The 19,690-nt window shown below is 43.9% G+C and overlaps 1 protein-coding gene across 5 annotated transcripts in view; it reads left to right on the top strand.

Moving 5' to 3' along the window:
- Positions 1-19,286, top strand: part of Fam13c (family with sequence similarity 13 member C) — a 107,656-nt gene extending 88,370 nt beyond the window's left edge. For 3 of the 5 annotated variants that reach the window (XM_028877255.2, XM_028877258.2, XM_037199653.1), the window contains 6 exons: positions 4,326-4,407; positions 6,370-6,572; positions 13,361-13,456; positions 14,675-14,871; positions 16,128-16,229; positions 18,888-19,286. In XM_028877255.2, coding sequence (XP_028733088.1) covers positions 4,326-4,407; positions 6,370-6,572; positions 13,361-13,456; positions 14,675-14,871; positions 16,128-16,229; positions 18,888-19,011 — 804 coding nt within the window. In that variant the 3' untranslated portion in view covers positions 19,012-19,286. The remainder of the gene's footprint in view (positions 1-4,325; positions 4,408-6,369; positions 6,573-13,360; positions 13,457-14,674; positions 14,872-16,127; positions 16,230-18,887) is intronic. The other 2 variants (XM_028877257.2, XM_037199654.1) reach the window with 1 other exon arrangement.
- Positions 19,287-19,690: the final 404 nt, after the last annotated feature.

The following is a 19,690-nucleotide window of genomic DNA, read 5'->3' as shown; positions in this document are numbered from 1 at the left end:
CCCCCGCTCTCTCATCACGAGTTAAGTTTAATGGTGAGTCTTTCTTGTTTTATTTATAAGGCAGCTGATCTCTGCTCATTACATCCTACTCACTACAACTCTTATTTTTAAACTAATTGATTATTCATTTTCCCCAGTCTTTCTAAGCATCCTTATGGACACTAGGATTTTCTAGATTAAAAATTTGGAAGCCTTCTGAATGTTGGACTTTCTTATTCATGTGTTGATAAGGACGTAAGGACCCAACGTGTAGAAACTCTAACTGCCGAACATAATGATGGGAAGGAAGTGTAATTGTTTTTGGGCGTTTGTTTGTTTTGCTGGTTTTTGGTGTTCTTTTTTTGCCATGAAAGGACGTCCTGGTGGATGAGTGATGACTTCTCAGGTGGCACCTGCTCAGGCCACTCTTGAGAACAAATGGAACCCTCTTTTCCCAGGAGACACCGGTCCTTCTGCTGGGATGACTGAGTTACCAGCGTAGCTTCGTCTCCTCTCACACAGGAAACCACAGAGCCTCAGATCAGGGTCAGCTTGACCAACGCTGCTTTTATTTATTTTCTCTCTTGGTGACCGTGGAGTAGAGACAATTCAAATTCCCAGAGAATTGTACGAAGATAGTGGGTCTCTGGCGGACAGCCCAGAGCATCTTGTTATTAGAATAAAATAGAGCAGGGCATAATCTCTCAGACATCTTGAAATATTTAGAGACCCAATAGGCTGTCAGTACAGAGGCAATCGGAAGGTTCCTGTGAGTGTGTGATAAGTTTTTTTTTTTTTTGGGGGGGGTGGCGAGTGGGTGACGTTCCCTCTTTCCCTTCCTGTCCTGCATGGCCTTGGTTTCACTGAAGAGGCTTTTAAGGAGTGGTGTTTAGTTTTATAGAAAGTGTGCAATCAGATTGACTTTTAAGAGTGTCTAAGCAAGGATGGTACAGATTCTTCTCTTCATTCGGCAGTCATGGCTTCTCTGTCCATGCAGAAGGGCGTCTCTATTGTCTCAGCCTGTATCCTATGGATAAGTACGTCTGGGCCCACTGAAGACTTCTAACTAGCTGTGAGCTATCCCTTGGGGGCTTGGAACAGTAAATTAGCAAAGAGCAGGCTTGGGTGGTGGTGTCACTGGATTCTTGGTGCCCATCTTTGATGGCCCTGGTATTCTGGCCGGAGCTGATTTCACCTTTGATCTGCTGGAGCTTACCAGATCTGTCACGCCATCACTGTAGGTAGACCCCACAGAGTGATAAATGGGGGTTCTATTTCCCAGCCCGTTCACACTTGTGAGCTAGCAGTTCCTGAGTCACACTGTTGTGGACTTCAGCCCAACATAAGCCCTCAAGCAGCCTTGTGAGGACTCAGTTACTCTGAGTCGTGCAGCAGTAACTGAAGTTTGCAGACACTGTTGGAGGGACCTATGTGACACTTATTGCAGTGTTGGCCATGAAGAGAGCAAAAGCTCCTCGGTATTACCAACCTTTTAGGGTGTTTGCACAGTACCAAGCAGGCTCCCTGACAGGCTCTGTCTTGGAAGGGAAAGGGCTTGTGCACATTAAGTCTGCACTGGGTCCCCATCTGTGCTGTGTACCTGGGTTATTTTTCTCAGCTATTACAGCCATCAACAATTGCCTATTTTGTTAGAACGTCTCCTGACACATTTCATTCTCTCTTGAGAACTTTATAGCCAAGAGAGGACACACACTCTCTCACACACATACTCATACACATCCTAGGAACTGGGGCATCCTATCGCTCCTCATTTGTCAGGGTCCAGACTGTGGTTAGAGGCCTGGCAAGGCAATTGTCACATGGAAGGCCTGCTTTCCTTCCCACCAGCCAGACTGTGATATTAACGCTTCTTCTGGTGATTTCTGAGCCTCAGTTCCTTCTGGGCTTCTGTTTTTGTGATGTTCACAGATACACGTCTTTCTATCTCTGACAAATGAAGCCCTGAATAGGAAGGGCTCAATCATCCAAATGTTCACTTTCAGTAGAATATGTTAAAACTGGACAAAGTGAGCCAAATTGAATTGCCAATCAGGAGTCTTTCTAAAGTGTCTTATGAACCACTTTTGACGTAGAACAAATCTACTGTCATAGTGTCTGTAATGTTATACCTGGCTACTTCCTTTTATTCATCCCTAACAAAGCCTGCGGTAGTGAGTTTGGGTATCTGACCGCTCCACTAGATATTTCCATTCAGACGCAAAGAGGCCTGAAAAACTGTGAATCCGTGGAAACTTCTGTGATGTCGGAGCCATCTTCCACACAAGCTGAGGTTAACCTTAAGAAGGCTCCCTCAAGGGCAGAAAAAGAAAAAGAAAATTCATTTCTGCAACTGATTTCAGGCTTTCGAGTCCTTCGTCATGAAATTCAGTTTCCAATTCCCCCGACGTCCAGAGGGTGGTGAAAAACTTACTAGTCTGTTGGTCACTGGCTTATTAAGGTCCTGGTGTGTTTTGTGTGGTTTGTATATTCCTTTGGCCACGGATGGGGTAGATTCAGTGAAGCATTGCTTACCTGCATAGATATGTTCTCAGAACAGAGAATTCGCTGAGAGTTCCAAGAGACCAAATGTAAAACGTAGGCTGACATTCATATATGTGGGGTGTGTGTGTGTGTGTGTGTGTGTGTGTGTGTGTGTGTGTGTGTGTGTGTATCTAGACAGCTAAGCCCATAACAGGGTTCTAGCACAGGGCTTTCTTCTGGAGATCCTAGGTGGGACTACACTAAGCCTGATCATTATTACTTATTTCCAAAGGGAAGGCTTCAGGAACCGCGTCACTGTCCATGGTACTGACAGTCCAGGGCTCCATCATGGAAGGTGTGGTTCCCCATCCGTCCTCTTCTGAGAAAAAAAATCCCTCTGATTTTCCTTCAGTCTTCCTTTCCACCGTGACTTTTAGATGTGGGTTTCCGTGTCACCCCATAACCGACTGAATCATTCCGTGTTCTCACAGTGAACCCAGCATTCATGCATGTCTAACGATGTCACGCAAGCGCCCTTGTCTCTTTTGACATCCAATCTGCTTTCCATCATCCCGTGCCTGTCACCGAAGACTTGCTCATCTCTCGTGGGTGAAGTGGGTCTTCGAGCACTGGCTGCTGACAGTGTGGACACTTCAGCCTGTCATCCCTGTGCAGGAGGCACCCTGAACATCACAACGGGGGGTAGTCTCAGGTGGGGGAACCGTCTTCAGTCTGCTCTTAAGTTAGGATGGTAGCTTTGGCTAAAGGACTCTCATTGTGATCTGTGGTATGGAGGGTAAGGGTGTCTGGCCACCTTTATCTACTGATTTCTCATTGTGGGGGGGAAAGTTCACTTTTGTGCTCTGCGAGGGAATTCAGAAGTGAGTGATCTGACTGGCAGAGTCACACGTCTCCCTTCACGTGTGTTTTGTCCGTGAAGGCACATTCAGAAGGCCTGGTAGAAATGTCACTGCCACCACCCTCTACTGCTAGTGAGATGAAGCTAGTAGTCACTTTTTGTGGTCTGAGCTAGCACTTCTGTATTGCTCAGCGTGCACCTGGAGCTGTTCACAGTGCTTTATAGATATTAACCCATTGCAGGAACTGTGAGGGAGATACTATAATCCTCACATATTTAATATGTGAGACAATAGAGCACAGAGGAGGTGAATAATCTGCCCAAGGTGGCATGCATGATCAAGTTTCACTTCAGTGCTAGCCTAGTGGGGTCTTGAATTCTAATAGTGCTTAGAAGTAGGGCTGTTCCCCGATAAAGTGGCTTTCAGGACCATTACCAAGTTTCAGAAACCATGGGGGTCTGCTTTTGTGAGCTTTGAGGGCATGCCTGGTGGGTTCTCACCAGTTGGCGAGTGTTCCCCACCAGGGCCCAGTCCCGAGCCACGTGCAAAGTAGGAAGCATTCATTTTTTGTATGATTAATGTGTTCATCTCCATTGGTAGGGAGTATGGCCTGGGAATGAGTGATGGGCTGTGGGTGGCCTGCGAGGTGATGGACAGTGGGATGTCCTGGCATGGTTAGGATGTGTGAAAATGTGTGAGGTGTCTTGGCATGCTTCAGAATCATGCCCACGGAGGAGTGAAAATGGAGAACACTCTCAGTCACTGGAACCCTGCCCCGACACCTCTCCTACCTCAGTGTGTCTCGGATTAACTATATGGCTCAGCTGGTTAACAGTTTTGGTTGTCTTTTTTTTTTCTTCTTCTGTCTCTCCTCTTCTCTTCCTTCCTTCCCCCCTCCCCCTCTCTCCCTTCCACCCCTCCCTCTCCCTCCCTTACCCCCTCCCCCTTCTCACTCACTCCTCCCCGCTTCTCACTCCCATGCATTTCCACTTTCCGCTCCTGTAGCCCTCACACGGGGACAAGACTTCAAACCCTGAGGTTCTGAAATGGATGAATGATTTGGCTAAAGGACGCAAACAGCTCAAAGGTGAGTGCCTCTTCTCTCAGAGAGCCACCAGTCAGAACAGCATAATGGCCAGGGCAATTGCAGGCCACTTCTGCCCGAGCCTTCTTGAGCTTTGGTTTCCTGCTTAGACTGGCGCTCCATGTGAGATGACAGACAGCCTTTGGTTCCCCACATCATTCAGGCCCTCTTAATAAACCTCCTGCAGAAGAGACCTGGGACCTCCAGCCAATCTGGGGGGGTTCTAACCTCCCTGGTTACTAGATTGTGGGAAACCAAAGTAGCCTAAGGAATCAGCCACTGCACAGATCCACTGTGTAAGGGAGCATGCTAAGCCCAGAGGGATGGTTATGTGGCTCAGAGGGACTGAGGCAGGCAGATGACTTGCCTCCCTGGCTCTTAGTCCACCCTTCTTTTTCCTTTGTCCCGTTCTGAAATGGATGTATTATTAACACTAAGGACAATCACTCTACACTCAAAGTTATTTTCTTTCTCCTTTTGTTCTGTAAGTCAGTACTTGGATATAGGGGAGTTGGTCTAAATTTCTGGAAGTTTCCCGACGAAGAACTGGAAAGTAATAGTAACTTAATGGTATTAACCTGTAATGATGTAGCATGTTTATAAAAACACACAGTGTTTAAGCTTCAAGTCAGAGCTTGGCATGGTGGCTCCTGCCTGTAATTTTAGTATTTGGAAAGCTGAGGCAGGGGAATTGTTAGGCTGGGCTACATAGTAAGTTGCAGGCAAGCATGGACTACAGTTAGACACTGAGTCTAACAAACAAAACATAAACATAAACATAACACATAAGCAACATAAGACAACATAAACAAAACACAAAGTCAGAGCACAAAACTAAATGAAGAAATGAACTATGTTATATAATTGAAAAATCAGTATTAAATGGTCTTACTCAAATCCAGCTTCCCCTTCCCATGGCGTGATCTGAAATGCAATTCCATAGTAGGTCCCAGGTTGGGCTTTTTTGTTGTTGTTGTTTTTAATTGTCTAGGGTTGCATAAAGCCACATTGTTAAAATGGTGGGCTCTGGATTTTGAAAGTTAACATTAGGGCCTAGAAAGATGTCTCAGGGTTAAGAATGCTTACTTCTCCTCCAGGGGACCCACATTTAGTTCTCAGTATTCATGCTACTGCATGATGCCACCCAACTCTAGCTCCTGGGAGTTCTGAAGTCATCTTCTGGCCTCTGTGGGTACTCACAGAACGAACACACACACACACACACACACACACACACACACACACACACACACACACACCATCTTCTGGCCTCTGTGGGCACTTGCAGAACACACACACACACACACACACACACACACACACACACACATACCATCATCATCATCATCATCATCATCATCATCATCTTCTTCTTCTGGCCTCCATGGGCACTCACAGAAAACACACACACACACACTAAATCTTTGGGTAAAAAGCATAAGAATGTGGAATGTGTCAAGTTGGGGCTGGAATTCCCAATGTCCCTCTCATCTCCCGTTTCCATATATATATATATACACACACACACACACACACACACACACATATCATAATGCATATATATGCATATATAATGCCTAATATAATCACCTGTACTTCCGGGAGCCTTACTACATACACAGCTTTTACCATGCACGCCAACAAACTGCCGCACACAGAATTTCAAGTGCTTCCGTGGGCACTGGTGGAAACCCGGGGTGAGGGGTGGGGAGCTAGGTCTTCCTCCAGAAGCCTGCTGCAGTCCAAACCTGAGTTCTTATCTCGTGTGGTCCTTCCCCAGGAGAGCCCAGCCTCTAGGGCTCTGTTTGCATGGTCAATCAAGGGCTTATGATACTGCTCGTGGTTAAGACCGATGGTTGCCAGCTGGAAGCCTTCTCTAGCGCTGCGCCTTCCTGGGGAAGGGAAGTCCTGAGCAGCTCTGTGTGAGTCCCTCCTGCTTGTGGTAACTCAAGGCATTTCTCTTAGAACTGAAGCTCAAGCTGTCGGAAGAGCAAGGGGGTACTCCCAAAGGCCCTGGGAGAAACCCGTCCTGTGAACGGCCTCCAGGGCCCAGAGAAAATGGCAAGTTGGAAGCTGTGGGGCCCGAGCCAAGCTCCTCTGGAGAGGAGACCTCAGACGCGGTGATGATGGAGAGGAGAGAACAGGTTCCTCCCCAGGACGATGTGAAGGTACCTCACCGCATCAGCACGGGGCGGCAAGGGCATGCTTCTGACCGACAGAAGCACTTGGCCACCACTGTCACATCTTTAGGAGACTGCCTCCAGCACTTGAACCTGTTGCATTGCTGGGGGGGGGGGGTGCGTTTCATGGCTGTGACCTAGGAGTGTTACTGTGTGAGTCTGGGATGTGCCTCTTCTGGAGGAGGGTGTGTGCTGGTGGGAGGTGCCAAAGATGGGGGGATGCGTTCTGTGCTCCACCAAACGAGTAAAAAAACCTGGAAGTCTAGGGTATAATTATATTCCCAGTAAAGCAAAGCTCCAGTATAGGCCCCTTCCCCATATGTTGAAGTTTGATAAAGAAGAGAGGCATAAAGTAAGGGTTTTATGTCCTAAGAACAGAGCTGTGATTTCTAGGGAGTGATAGGTCAGGACTAAAGATTTCAGCTTTAGACATCTTAGTTTTGAAGTCGGAGACAGCTGGATAGAGTTGTCAGCTGGGTATGAGGATACAGAAGTCTGGGGCTTAGCCAAAGAGATTTATTGCATTTTATAAAGAAAAGCAGCACTTACCTCGGTAATCCCCCCTCACGTTGCTTATCTGTGTTTCCATTTCACTCAGACCCAGGGAGCTTTCTTGAGTCCCTTCCATATCAAAGCTGAGGCTCATGTGGTTGACCTTTTACTTCCTGTGTAAGAGTGGTCACCTTGTCACCTCGCTAAGTACCTTATATCATTTTCTGCCTCAACCCATCACATTTCCTGCACAGCAAGACTATTGTGCATAGCACCGTAACGTCTATACATAATAGGTACCGCGTGTGCATTTGTTGAGTGTCCGAATGAACACATGAATGACATTTGAATCTGGAGTGAAGTCTTCTTGAGAAGTATGATCACTTTACCTATTCTGTCATACGGATCTCAGAAGGCCTATATGTCCCATCTTAGTTTTTTACTCTGGGACTTGTGTTCTGCAAGTACACATGGGACCAGAGTCTTCTCCATCATCTTTTTACCTTTACATTTGAAAAAGAACCAGTGTGTTCTGAGTCATGAAGGGTGGTCAGTCAGTAATGGTTGGGTCACAGGCTGGTATATTGTTTTTCAATATGGCTAGCCTACCCAACACCACCCACCCCACCCCCGGCCCCCAATTCTAGACTTTGATGATAGCCAGTGGATAAGTTCTGTGTACATGTGCACATGTAAGCACATCTGGGATTCCTTATTCATTAGTATTTCCAAGGGACTTTGTTGTATTTTATAGTTTATCTTGTCCATATCTATATAAATATCTTGGTCAGTATCACCATCCCAATAATTGATTGACCAACATCCTCTGACTAGCTATTAATCAGTCAGTGGATTAATCCATTGATGAGGTCAGCAACCTCATGATCCAGTCACCCCTCAGTAGAGTCACCAGCTGGGAACAAGACACAACACATGAGCTTTTTGGAGGGACACTTTCTATCCAATCCATGACAGTAGATGATTGATGGACAGTTACACATTTCCAAAAAGATTCAAATGCTTGTTCTATGAGTTCAGGTAACTTAAGATGGAGAAGTTATGTCAGGACTGCTGTCCTGGACTGCCTTTCTACTGGGAGTTGGGATATAAAAAGCAATTTAAATAGACAAGGATTTTGGTAAGTACTGTACAAGGAATGAAGAAGAATTAATGAATGAACGACAGAAAGCAATAGGAATAGTTTGTTTCTTGAATAGGGTTATTAGAAGGACAAAGACAGTTGGCATTTAATCAAGAAAGTGAACAGGCCCAAGAGAGCAGCAAAGAACATTCTAGACAGAACTCCCAAGTGCCAAGGCTGTGAAAGAAGGAGGCGGTTTGATGTTGTTGTTGTTGTTTTTGTATACACAAGAATCTCAGGGCTGAGGGCTGAGACATGGGGAGGCATGAGATACAATCAGAAAAGTTGTGTCCAGTGGAATGACACTGGACCTTGTAGGCTGTGAAATGGAATAAGAGGTGGCCAAGTGATAACAGAAAATCGGCGGGAGACAATACACATTTAAAAGATCCGATGAATCTGTGGGAAAAAAAAATCACAGGGCAAATGAGAAGGTGGAATGGGCGGCTGGATCAATAGAGTGACGTTAATAGCAAGACAACATCCTCAAAGCATATTTTAGTTGGAACGAGAGAACATGTTGAAGCCTTAGAACAGTGGGTCTCAACCTTCCTAATGCTTCAAACCTTTAATATAGGTCCTTACGTTATGGTGACCCCCCCGACCATAGAATTACTTTAGTTGCTACTTCATAACTGTAATTTTGCTACTGTTATGAATTGTGATGTAAATATTTTTGGAGAGGGAGGTTTGCCCAATGGGTCATGACCCACAGGTTGAGAACCACTGTCTTAGAGGGAAGAAAGAGCCGGAAGAATCCATGGAGACCGGTCAGCTTACTGACATAGCAGAACTATGGGAGGAGGCAGATTTTGGAGTGGAGATGGAAATGTTAAGAGGTAACATATGTGGAGCAATTTAGATTGAAGATCTTTCAGGAGCTGGGTAACCAACCCTCCCAGTTTGCACAGGGCTTTCATTGGGTGAGCACTGAAAACCCATGCTCTGGGAAATGGCCTCGGTCCTGGGCAAGCTGGGATGGTCAGTTGGCCTTCTGAGACAACCGAGTGAAATGGGTCTGTAGACAAGGACCTGAGTGCTCAGAAGGCATCCTTGCATAAATAGCGAAATTCTATTGTTTCAAGCTAAATATCTATTGAGCAGCTTGCTGAGTGTCAGAAGCCACTTCAAACAGATCTGGGAGCTTTACAGTAGAACTCAGGCCTTTTAGATAGGGGCCGTCTGTAGTGGGATGTGCAGGCTTTGATACCACATTCCAGTACAGCTCCAGAGAAGTGTAACCATAGGGAGTCATAGGGTGGGTACCACCAATGCATTTAGAGGTCATGGCAGAACTAAAGGACACAGAATCATAGCATCTAGCCTGTTCCCTGCCTCCTCAACAACCCGTGGCATGGCAGTTCATCTTGTTAAGTGCAGCTTCTTAAAGCTGGAGTGGATAGATGACTTTCATCTGGCCTTCTTGCCATACACCTAAACCACATTAACTGTTAAAATTTCCATGGCAATGATTCCACCAGACTTTTAGGGAATTTCTTGCATTGGTGTTTAGTCAGAGTGCATACTTCCTGAAGCTGGGAAACAGCATGACCTAGCTACTTCAGATATTGTGACTCAGCCATCTTCCCCCTTTATTTAGGATTTTTAAAGAGGTAATCACTGGAAACAAACCATTTTCTGTTTCTACTTCTGCATGTCGCTGGCTACCTGCACTAAAAAAAAAAAGTTACCTTTTGATTTTTGTTATGTGCGAAGGGAACACCACACTGAGTAATATATGGCTTACTAATAGCTACTATTGTCCACATAAAATAGCCGGAGAGAGCTTCCAGGTCAGTACGCACAGATAAATCCCAAAGGTGATTATCCTACCTCACTCTTCTGTTGTAGTATGAGGAGCAAATGGAAGAGGAGGTTAAGGACGAGAGAATTCCAACAAAACATAATTTGGTAGGATGTCGGCAGCTTGCTCTTTCTGCCATGCTAAAAGTCCTTTCCTCCCTGTGCGGCTCACATTCTTAGGTGTGGCCTGGCATCCTCAAGAGCTGCTGACATTCCAAACTGCCACAAAGTGGCCAGCCCAGATGTTGTCTTTCTGGCCTTGGTCAGAAGGTTATTTAGGAAAAAGCTGCTGTAACTCCAGCAGATTTATCCATGTGTTTGTTTTCTTTTCCACCTGGAACGCTTGTCATGGCCTCTTTCTCAGAAGAGCACAGGAACTCATAAATATAACCATTCCCTCCGTTCATCCCCATAATCGAGCTTTCTCTCCAGGACATAAGTAAAACTGACATTTTCCTCTCTGGATAGGAAGGGACGGGAAACTACTATTTTTTAGTTTTAGGAATCAAGGCCTGTCAACATTTCTCTCTGTCTGAGGCCCACATGTGGGTCGGCATCACATGCTCATCTCTCTTTGGGGATTAATCAGTATTGATCCCGGGAGTAAAATTATTAGTGTTAAGAGGACGCGAGCTGATTGTATGTGCACTTCAGTGTTCATCTAGTGTCTGGGGAAAATCATTTTCCAAAGCAGCATTCTCATTCTTGATGGTTTTTTAGTTTGTTTGCATTTGTGTATTAAAACATATGTGACTTTTAATTAAAATAGTCACATCATCTCCTCCATCCCCAACTCCTCCCATTCTCATGATGTCTCTCTCCTGCTCCCTCTGAAACTCATGGCCTCTTTTCTTTAACGCATGCATGCATGCATGCATGCACGCACGCACGCACGCACGCACACTACGCCAAGCCCATTTCGTGTTGCTTATATTACATGTTTTTAGGGCTGACCACTGGGCCAGTTAGGGGACTCGTCCCTGGGGAAAACTGATTCTCCCTTTCTCAATATTTGTTCATTGCCTGTAGTTCAGTCTTGGGGTGGAGCCATGTGAGGTTTCCCCATCCATGTCGGCATGTCCACTAGTGTTGTCATCATTCAGGTCTTGTTTAGGCAGCCATATTGTTGATATTTCACTGGTGTGGCTTCCATGTTACTTCTTTTTTCGTTGTTTTTTGTTTTTTGAGACAGGGTTTCTCTGTGCAGCTTTGCGCCTTTCCTGGAACTCACTTGGTAGCCCAGGCTGACCTCGAACTCACAGAGATCCGCCTGGCTCTGCCTCCCGAGTGCTGGGATTAAAGGCTTGTGCCACCACCGCCTAGCTAGCTTCCATGTTATATCTAGAAGGCATAATATTGAGGCAGATGTCCTGATCTTTTTTTCCCCTTTTAGGATTCTCCTAGAATATGGGGGAAATATATTAGGTAGAAAAACCATAATCAAGTTTCAAAAGAGACCAATGCTTAAGTACGTTGTTTTGTAAGTGCTTTCTATAGAATATAAGTTCCAGTGAGGTACTGAAGGGAAATACTATTTTAATGTTTTCTGAACTTACATTTATGTTTTCCCTCTTAAAATGTAGTAAAATCCCATGGATTACATATTGACAGGATTTGTGTGTTTCTCTCTCTCTCTCTCCCTCTCTCTCTCTCTCTCTCTCTCTCTCTCTGTGTGTGTGTGTGTAAAAATGTTTAAAAAAATGTTTAAAGAATGAATTTGGCTAGAAAATTAAAGGCCCTTAAAGTTATGAACCAAAACTAAAAGGCTCCTACAGCAAATTATTTTTCTCCTGAAAATACAAATGAGTCTTAGGTTACAGCCTAGGGTGTGTGAATACATTCACATAGCAACATAATGTATAGCCAGGCAGTGGTGGAACATGCCTTTAATCCCAGCACTCAGGAGGCAGAGACAGGTGGAGCTCTGTGAGGTCAAGGCCAGCCTGGTCTACAGAGTGAGTCTAGGACAGCCAGGGCTGTTATACAGAGAAACCCTGTTTTGAATACCCCGCCCCCAAAATAGATCATACACAGAGAGTGGAGGGAGAGAGATTACTAAAAATTAGAATTCTTTTTACCTATGAACCTAACAATCAGGATAGGGATGTGGTAGATATTGGTGAGAAGTGAAAGAAATATGTAGTGGTATCTCAGGCCCCAGTAAGCTTTTATTTGGGCAGGTAAGACTGAAACAGGTTAAGTTCAAGGTAGTAAAATAGAAAGGTTCATAAAAAAGGAAGATCAGCATGGACCAGTATGACTTGTAGCTGTGATGGGTATGACATCATCAGTGTTACTGGGCAGCTATTTTCTTTTGTCTTGAGTCTCTGGGAGATTTGGAAGGCAGAGCTATTCATCTTGCAGTGTGTACTTCCATAAAAGACACATGGGTGACTGTGGTGAATTTTTCCCTCCCGTACCCTGCCCTGATGAGTATAAACCATTGGTTAAGAATGGAGGGGCAGCTGTTTGTAACAGGCATATAGCAAATTAATGTATGGGACAGTGTGTGTATACATGGGGACTAGGAAGAAGACGGGTTTGGTAACTCTGGATAGATATGTGGATAAACAGACAAGAGAGACATTGAATTTTTATGTGAAACGTGACCTGCTACAATGGTGTGTAAGGATGAGTCCTGCAGCAGATGGGTACAGAATGCATGAGTATACTAAGAGGTTGGGCATTGTTTTAGTTGGAACTTGGATGAGCCAACTGAAATAGCTTTGGACAGCCTGGAAGGAACTCTAAAACCCCTTTGTTGTGTGGGTAGGAAATTGAGGACTCAAAAATCAAATGTTTTATCTCAATCAACTAAAGTTGATATGAGAACTAACTAGTAAGGCAGCATATATTCTCTGTGTGTAATAATGGAGGCTTGGACATAGCTGGTATTTGTGAATGTAATCACCAAAGTCCAAATAGCATAGATGTTCAGAAGAAAAAGTGATAGGTCTTGATTAGTCACTTCAACACTACTTGCAGACTTGTCCACAAAAGCCTTATGGTCCAATATTCTATACTCACCCCTATTCCTTATGGGAATAGTTTCCTAGTAAAAAGGATCTGCAACAGATACCATCTTGTTTGTTTGTGACACCCTTTTTATCATTGCTATTAAAGCGATCCTCTGAGGTTTCAACACATTTTGTGTGTGTGTGTGTGTGTGTGTGTGTGTTTGTGTGTGTTTGCTGGAATATTGCTGTAGGGAACAGACCATAGCTCGGTGGTAGAGTGCTTGTATAAGTAGTGGAGGTTCTGGGACAGCCCTCCAGCACATGGTAGGTGCAGGGAGAATATTGTCTGAGAAAAGAATACAGATTAATTTCATGCTTTTCAGGTAACTAAGCAAGACAAGAACCTCATAAAGCCTCTTTATGACCGATGCAGAATTATCAAGCAGATCTTGTCAACACCGTCCCTGATCCCAACAATTGTAAGTAAAGACGGCTGCGCTAACCAGAAGCCTTGATTGGCACCTTGCATCTATGCCGTTTGGCACTAAGTCATAGTCAGCACCATGATGTTACCACAAATGGCCTTCCCAGCTGTGCATACTCTGATCCCGCCAGCTGCTGTGGTCTTCCCTAGCTCAGTACTGTGCTTAACAGTGACCTAACAGGAACTGCTGTGAAATAGAACATGCCACTCTTAACATAATTTGATTCTTTACTCTCCTTTTGGGTGAGGAGAAAAACACAATGGGTTTCAGTGCGGCACTGTTTAGTTTTTAACACAGCTAGACAAGACAGAACCTCTCCGTTCTCTGTGTGGTGGTTAATAAAATGGTAGTGAATTCTTTGAACTATTGAAACCTTGTTTTGGTTCCATCCAACCATACTATACTAGATATAAGCAAATTTATCTCAATAAAAAGAAGTACTGAAGCCGAGTGAGGCTGTTTTTCAAAATAAATTTATAGGCAGACAGAAGCACCACACATCCTTCTCCATCAATTTCAAAACAGCTACTCAAGATACCAGGGTGAGAAGCAGCAAATGTTAACAAATTTGAATTTAAATCTACTTAAGTATATTTATAATCCTGTATTTTAAAGGATGTTAGGAGAATGATAAATTCTAAAATGTTCCCTTTGAGGAGGAAGAACAGTTTAAAGGGAATATGACTTTCAAGTTCAAGAAAACCTTTTGGCTGTTAGAATTACCAGAAAGCTTAAGGAGGAAGTACGCTTCTTTGGCCTTCTAAGGGCCCCTCTGACCTTGAACATCCTTAACATCCTCTGTATTTACTGTGGCCTGCTCTAGGTCTGAGTGGGACAATTTCTGAATCAGGTGTCTTGAGTGCATCTTGTCCTAACCTGTATTACTGCCGTGAAGCTGTCGTGCAGGTCAGGGGGAAGGGAGGACCCACTTGGCCATACAGTGTAACCCGGGCCATATCCCAAATGCCTGTCGGTCTTCCTTGACCCAGTGAAGATAGATCAACTTGGGAAGCACTGTAGCTCAGCGTGGATACCTCTTTGCTCCACAGATTTTTAATGAAATTGAGCAAGGGCTCTTGGTAGTTTCCACTCCAGTTCTCAGAAGCCATACGGGCCAGGTGTCTGTCTACTGGTTTGTATGTTCTCGAAGTCCTCTCAAATGCTCGAGAGACATCTAGCCCTCTGTGACTGTTTGACTCTCCTTGTGACAAGCAGGAGGAAGAGGACTCTGATGAAGACTGTCCACAGAGAAGCCAACAAACTTCTTTACCAGATCCAGTGTCCCGTCTTCCTGTTGGTGATCACCTCACCTACTCTGAGACAGAGCCTATGAGGACCCTGCTACCAGATGAAAAGAAAGAAGGGAAGCAACCAGCTCTCTCCATGTCCAATTTACACGAGGCCACCATGTGAGTGAGCAGCCCAAATGTGGGCTCTCAAAAACGCCTTGCTTGGGTCCCTTACCTGCACATTAAAAACTCAGCATCTGTTCAGAGCCTAAAATGTGCTCTCCAGCAGAGAATCGACCTGAAAATGGCTTAACTGGAAAATAGAGAAGAAAAAGCCATGGAGAGCCAGAGTAAAGCCCTACATATGCCATAAGTATTGATGTGCAATGACTTTGGTCCTCCTTTTCAGGTATATCCTGGTACTAGTAACCCTCGTAACCCTTAGCAGTGTCAAAGGAGAGCTAGTCTTTGACTGTTGGACCCAAAGGAGGAAGATCCTTAGTGGGTCACCAGTGGCCAGAGCCTTTCTTTTCTTGTCTTTATTACATTCAGATGACATGGTGTTCCAGATGGAGAATAACCTTGGCCACCAGTCAGTGAGTGGGCCTTTTGTTTCCTAATGACTCTCTGTTAAGAGCTGTCTGGACTTCCATTACTGTTATCACTATTTAGTAGTTGGCATATCTTTGGATCATGTGGCCTTTTTGACACTCTGAGGTCATCTTTAGCATGCATTATATGGTCTGCTTAGTGTGTGTCCCAAATGGAGATGTGGTAAAACCGAGGACAGTAAGCCGTTTTTAGCTTGCTGGGAAAACAGAACATAATCTTCCTTCCCTTTCTCATTCTCTCCAGCCTTTGAGTGGTAGTTGTAAGGAAGTCACTCCTAAATTTAGGCAGGTGGGAGCATTTTTGAAATTGATAGACTTGACTTATAGAAAATGTCTGTTTATAACTTCAGTGTTCAGTCCTTTGAAAGCATGGACAAATTCTGCCACGAAGTAGACTGCAGTGGGATGTCAGCCCTCCCCTGGTTCAGTTGCATGCCCAAGGGTTTTGTCCTTCTCCCCACACTCTAAGGACACAATCTTTTCTCTCTTGTGTCTCTTCTCTTTACTTTGTCAACAGACATTGGTGTGTGTTCCTTAGATGTCTGCTCTGTCCTGTCATCTTGTTATACCACCATAACTATCACCGTTTTTCACAGCAGATTGGGTACACTGCCTTTCTCTGTGTCCAAGACACTGTTAATGTCAGGGAACACTAGGCTTATGTGCTGCTCCTACATAGGCCACATGTACAGTGTGGGCCACACTTACTCAGGACGTCCTTCCATAACCTCTGTTCGGCCCCATTTTGCCAACCTGATATAGTTCAGTCACGATCATTCACTGAGGCCAGTACTCACTAATGGCAAATGTGTTTCACTGACGCAGGCCAGTCCTTCTTGACCATCTCCGAGAAACTAGAGCTGACAAGAAGAGGCTACGGAAAGCCCTGAGAGAATTTGAAGAGCAATTTTTTAAACAGACAGGAAGGTAAGTGTGAGCAGAGAGGGCATTTTTAATGCTAATATTTCCTAAAGAATCATAGTTCAGAATGAACTCTGCTTTTGTAGGAACAGTGATGAGATGTCAATCCTAGCTGAAGACTGTTTTTTCTCCAATGCAGGACCCCATGGTAACATTGTGAGGGATGTTTTATGGGATGTTTATGTTAATAACTCCTGGGTATTAATGTCAGTCTTTATAAAATGAAAATTGAAGTCTGAAAATGCTTTATATCTGAATTTCATCTAAACTGCTGAAATTACCTAAGCTTAAACATTTACTTGATTTTCAGCCACTGTTCTTAGACCCATAAGTTATTCTCTACCTATTACATGAATGGTTTCCTTTAAGTATCTCCTCTAATTTCACCACCCATCTCTGTTTGTTTTATTCCAGGGTTTACTCAAAAGTTCATAGCTATTTTTCTCTCCCGAAAATATTTAGTTGGACCATCTGGCCTCCTATGTTTTTCCATCTCAACCCAGCTGTTACTATAAACTCATTAATTTCCTGTAGTTTTTAGTGTGTTACCAACCAAAGTGTATATGTAATCAGGTAATGAATGTTAGTGTCTTTTGGAGAAGGGACAAATTACTTAGCTGTCCTCAATCTCTGTTTACACCAGTAAGCTGAAATGCTTTGTCTCCTGTGGCATGGGATGTTAGTCTTAAACACCCCCCACCCCCCAGAGTGTCCCCAACCTGCCGCAACTTCCAGAAGATTGCAATGCAAATGTTCCAACAAAAAACAATAAAATTACGTAATTTTACGACAAGCCTGTGTAATGTCAAAAGGTTGGACGTTCTTACAGGCATATAACTTTCCCAAAGTCACAGAGCTTCCAAGTGGCGGAGATGAGCTGGGAGGCTCTTCCTACTAACACACTGGCTTGGACATGCTCTCCCAACTGCCTTTCTTTGGTGCCTTGCTGCCATTTCCTCTCAGCCCACAGGCTGCTGTGAGGGAGTGGTACTGTGCTAAAGCACTTTGAGACCTTCAAGCTTAGCCTGCTCGAGTCATCGTCCATGACAGCTTTTCTGTTTTCCAGGGCTATCCTAATGGGCTTACTAGGTGAGAAACTTGTAGCTCAGCAAAGAATTGACTGACTAGGCGCTTTGAGTACATACCTGATTTATATTAAAGTTGCTCTTTAAAAGTATTCAGTTTGGGCCGGGGGGGGGGGCCGCACACCTTTAATCCCAGCACTCTGGGAGGCAGAGAGCCAGGCGGATCTCTGTGAGTTCGAGTTCAGCCTGGTCTACAGAGTGAGATCCAGGACAGGCACCAAAGCTACACAGAGAAACCCTGTCTTGAAAAGAATAAAAAGATATTCAGTTGGAATTTTTCATCCAGTGAAATATTGGAGTTGGTTTCAGGATTTCAACTCTCAATAGTCATTGCATAAAAAATAAGTTACTTAGGTTTCAGGCACATATACAGTCTTTTCATTGAACATACTTTGAGTTCCTTGAAGAAATTACATGTTTACCCGTTTGAACACAGAAGTCTACATTAGAGTATGAGAGGTTCCAGTGTGCTGGCAATCCTGCCTGTAGGATCTTATCAGTCATATTTGGCATGCCTTTTGGCAACATGGTGCTTGCTTAATTGTTCTGTCTGTTCTTGGTAATAGTCATTGATTATGTGTATATAAAAATCTATGCATCAGTATATTTAAGAATGAGTATGCAGAAGAACATGACTGCACCTTATTCATGACTTACTGCATTCAAGGAACAGTTTGTTTTACTGCACTTACAATCCCTAACTTACTTTAGATATGGCCATGCTCGCTTGCTCTGTGTGAAGTAATCTGCCCTCTTGTGGTGATACATTATCTAATAAGAAAATGCTCATTTATTAAAGCTAAACTCAAACAGTTGAATGGCAAAGAAATAGACTTTAATCTTTTCTCCTTAAGACTGTTACTGCTAAGACTTAGCCATCTATAAAAGTAAAAATGACCATGTGAATGGATTCTGGATACATTTAGAAACACTGTAATCATTCATGGTAGTGGAACAAGGGCACACAGTAGACTGTGCATGTCCCAAAGTCTATGCATTGGTACATGCCCACTCTTTGAATTAGTGTGCAGAAAGAGAACTATTGCAATTTAAACTGTGTATGTCTTCATATGTATGGAAGCCAGAGGACAACTTGGGGTTGGCTCTCTCCTCCCACTACGTGGGGCCTAAGGATCGAACTCAGGTCATCAGGTTTGGCAGCAGGCACCTCTACCCACTGGTCCGTTCCACTGGCCCCAATTTAGACTATTTAGACTCACAGATTACTTTTGTCAAGGAGAAACTCAGAAGTTCTACTCCACATCAGTAGAAACAGGTTTAACTACAAGGAAACTTGAAAGCTTTCCAAGCTTATAAGACTTATAAGCTTATTAGCCTGTGCTTTTTCTTCACATCTTTTCACCTGCACCATTGTTCTGTGCTTGAGCATGGGACCTCGCATTTGCAAACGTTGGCAAAGGGCACTGTGACTTAGAGACATGGAGCAGAGACTGAGGCTGAAGGAATGTAAAGAAGGCGCGTGCGCGCGCACCCCCCCCCCCCCATCCTGTCAGTTATAAGAGGACTTTAATGACCTGGCTCGTGTATCTACTAATAGATTGTATCTTCTTTTCTGCAGAAGTCCCCAGAAGGAAGACAGGATGCCAATGGCAGACGAGTACTATGAATACAAGCACATAAAAGCCAAACTGAGACTATTAGAGGTCCTCATCAGCAAGCAGGATGTGGCCAAAACTATTTGAGGTTTGGCTCTGATCACTTCCACCCAAGATAAAGTCAAGTTTATTTTCTTCTACTGTTCTTGCTAAGTAGTTTTGATGTACTGAAAACGAAGCACTTTAGAGATAGTATTAGCTGTTTTTACAAAGGAAGAGATAGTGTAATTATACACAAGAAGGGATTTCAATAGGCAAATAACAGGTAATATTGGGATCAGCAAAAACATTAAGCCTACTCCATACCAAACTGAAATCCATAGTCAAATGTAATTGTTTAAAAAAAAAAAAAAAAAAAAAAAAACCAAAACACTAATACCTTGTCAAACCTAAAATAACACATAGGCAGACTACCTGCTAGGGAAGGTTTATCAGTGCCCGAAGATTGACTTCATTGATGTATGGAAAAGAGCAAGGTTTGAGTTAATTGTGGACAAGGGAAGCGTCTGTTCTTCATCCAGGGAGGAAGACGGCTGGTAAGAAGGTAGTTTAAGGGAGACAACATCCACTGCCTGGTCCTGTAAGTCTGTAGGCGTTCTAAACACCCGAAAATACACTCAACTGTGTCACTAATTTCTTATTTCTACATGAAAATAGTGCATTATTTTATTTGTTATTTGAAAATTTACATTTCTGGTTACCAAAGTTCATTTGGATGGCATGTACTTTGTGAATTATCTTTGTCTATAACTGACAAATGTTTATA

Source organism: Peromyscus leucopus, chromosome 16_21, assembly GCF_004664715.2.
Source record: "Peromyscus leucopus breed LL Stock chromosome 16_21, UCI_PerLeu_2.1, whole genome shotgun sequence".
Classification (NCBI taxonomy): domain Eukaryota; kingdom Metazoa; phylum Chordata; class Mammalia; order Rodentia; family Cricetidae; genus Peromyscus; species Peromyscus leucopus.
The sequence above is the reverse complement of the archived record's forward strand: the minus strand, read 5'-3'. Positions and strand labels throughout refer to the sequence as shown.